General features: G+C 58.3%; 1 protein-coding gene across 1 annotated transcript in view; it reads right to left on the bottom strand.

The window, feature by feature from the left end:
- The window catches only part of SDRG_17281 (hypothetical protein), a gene marked incomplete at its 5' end in the record, with an annotated part of 2,338 nt that extends 516 nt beyond the window's left edge, over positions 1-1,822 (bottom strand). The window contains 5 exons of the mRNA XM_008623521.1: positions 10-252; positions 297-535; positions 582-1,032; positions 1,075-1,520; positions 1,571-1,822. Of these exons, the coding sequence (XP_008621743.1) occupies positions 10-252; positions 297-535; positions 582-1,032; positions 1,075-1,520; positions 1,571-1,822 (1,631 nt within the window). The remainder of the gene's footprint in view (positions 1-9; positions 253-296; positions 536-581; positions 1,033-1,074; positions 1,521-1,570) is intronic.
- Between the last annotated feature and the right edge of the window lie 666 nt (positions 1,823-2,488).

The following is a 2,488-nucleotide window of genomic DNA, read 5'->3' as shown; positions in this document are numbered from 1 at the left end:
GCCACGTACTCGCCTTGGGAGAGCTTGAAGATGTTCTTCTTGCGGTCGACGAGCTTGAGTCGGCCGTCGGTCGTCCAGACGCCAATGTCGCCCGAATGCAGCCAGCCGTCTTCGTCGATCGCCTCCTTTGTCTTCTCGGGGGCCTTGAAGTACCCAGAAAAGACGGTCGGGCCGCGAATACAAACTTCGCCACGACCCTTGACCGCAATGGCCGCGTCGCCTTCACCATGCACTGTGTCGGTGACGTTATACCTAGTCGCATGTGAGACCACTAGCTGTCGACTAAAGATTTTTACCCCATGTCGGGCACAGAGACAAGCTTGACGTCGGCCGAGATCAAAGGCGGCCCCACGGTGCCAGCATCGAGATCGCGGTAGTCGGTCATATTGGTGGCGCTCGTCGCCTCTGTCATGCCGTACAGCTCTGTGCACGTGCAGTTCAAAAGTACGCGGAAGAACGAGAGCACGTGCGCCGGGAGCGGCGCCGCGCCCGTCACCAAGAGCTCGCATCGATCGAGACCCAATTTGGCTTTGAGCTAAAGTTGCGTGTAAATCGACAGCGACCACAAACAGAAAGCATACCGCGGAGAAGATGAGCGCGTCGTAGATGGCGTGCGACGTCTGGCCATAGGCGAGGTTGGCGAGCTTGGTGTTGAGCGCGGTCTGGAAGAGCCAGGCCTTGATGCCGCCGGCGGCCGCCGCGCCTTCGGTCACCTTGTCGTGAATCTTATTCAGGAGGCGGGGAACTCCGAGGAAGAGCGTCGGGCGCAGCGCCTGGACGTCCTCGAGCAGCTTGAGCGTGTTGCCTTGATAGAAACCAATGGCACCGCCAAGGACAATCATAGTGGCTTCCAGCGCCTGCTCGGCAACGTGCGCGAGCGGCAAAAAGGAGAGCACACTTGGACTCGCCTTCAACATGGCGGCCACGGACGGCGACATGCAGAACCGCTCCAGCATGCCGTGACACGCTGCGTTGAGGCTACCGTGAGTGATCATTGCGCCCTTGGGATCGCCGGTCGTGCCACTCGTGTACCTACACGTGAACGTCAGCACAACTTATGACACGTCAGCATACATGAGCACGCAAACGTCCGAAACACGAACCGTCGCCGCGGGCGTCGACGCACCGGCGGCTTCAATTTCGAGCAGCGTCCAGAGCCGAAGCCCCGCCGCCGATGCGCGCTCGGCCATCGCCGCCTCGAGCGTCGTGACATCGGCCAGAATGACGTGGCGCAACGTGGTCGTCGACGTGGCTTTTGCGAGCAAATTCTCGAGCTCGGCGGAGGTGCAGACGACAGTGGTCACGCCGGTTTGGTTGAGGATGTACGCGGTGGAGGTGACACCGAGTGTGTCGTAGATGGGCACGACCGCCGCGCCGGCGTGGTACGCAGCGTACTGCGAAAGCACCCACTCGGGTCGGTTCTTCATGTAAATGCCGAGGAACTTGTGGCCGTCGTCGGTCGGCTCCAGCATATTGTGCGTAACGAGCCCGGACCCAAAGTTTTGGATACGTGTGGCGCACTACCGATGACACTTTGTTGTCAGATGGATGCATCCAGTCGATGGAATACCTCAGCGTAGGTTTGCCACGTATACGGGCCAGCGACGTTGTTGGCGTCCAGTGGCCGATGCCCGACGAAAGGCCGGTCCGGATACGTGGCAACGGTCTTGGCAAGGCTCTCGACCAACGTCATGGTCGTGGGCAAGGCTTCCTTGGAGGTGACACTGGTGTACACGGGCCCGTGGCCGGGTGTCGCTGAGGCTGCGTCGACAGCAGCGTACATGGCCGGTGGTTCCAAGCACTCTGAGATACCAAACACCATTTTGCACCGAACGACGCAAATACGAAATGGCAACCACGGCAAAAAGTAAGGCGCGTGTATCTGCGTCGACAGTGCATCGCGACATGAACTTGCAAGTTGTCAGCGTATTCGAACTGTACAGCGACGCTGCGGACGTGCACCGGCTGGCGCGCAAGCGTCTTGACGTCCCCACGCAAGCAAAAAATGACTCCGTACTTCTGGCCATCCGTTACCAAATACTTGTTGAACGCAAGGCCACCGGTATGATTTGGCCGACCTTCGGCGCAGCTCTCCTGTCGGCATTTCGGTCTTTTGAAATTTGCTTGATCTTTGTACTTAGCTGGCTGTTAGGCGTCATTGACAAGTATAGTTCAGCTCGGAGTGAAGTGAACACGTTAGCAGAGCTCAGTTGTTAGCAAGGAAGCATGACTTTGGCAGAATTCGCGACGGCTGTGCGTGTCAAGTTTATTTTTGCGTGCGGATGTGAATGTCGAGCGCTTGCAAACGTATCATGCAAAATGGCTGCATCCACCTCCTGCACCAGCGCACCCAATGATACAGAGTGTATATATAATACGTGTCGATATGTATCTTAGTGCTGCATGACCTGCTTGCCCGCGACGACGTCGCCGCTCGCCGCATACAGCGCATCAAGCCGCGCGCTGTACACGACCTTGGCCTGGTGCC

The sequence above is a fragment of the Saprolegnia diclina genome (genome assembly GCF_000281045.1).
Source record: "Saprolegnia diclina VS20 unplaced genomic scaffold supercont1.243, whole genome shotgun sequence".
Taxonomy (NCBI): Eukaryota; Oomycota; class Saprolegniomycetes; order Saprolegniales; family Saprolegniaceae; genus Saprolegnia; species Saprolegnia diclina.
Note: the sequence above shows the minus strand (reverse complement) of the source record. Positions and strands in the feature narration are given on the sequence as shown.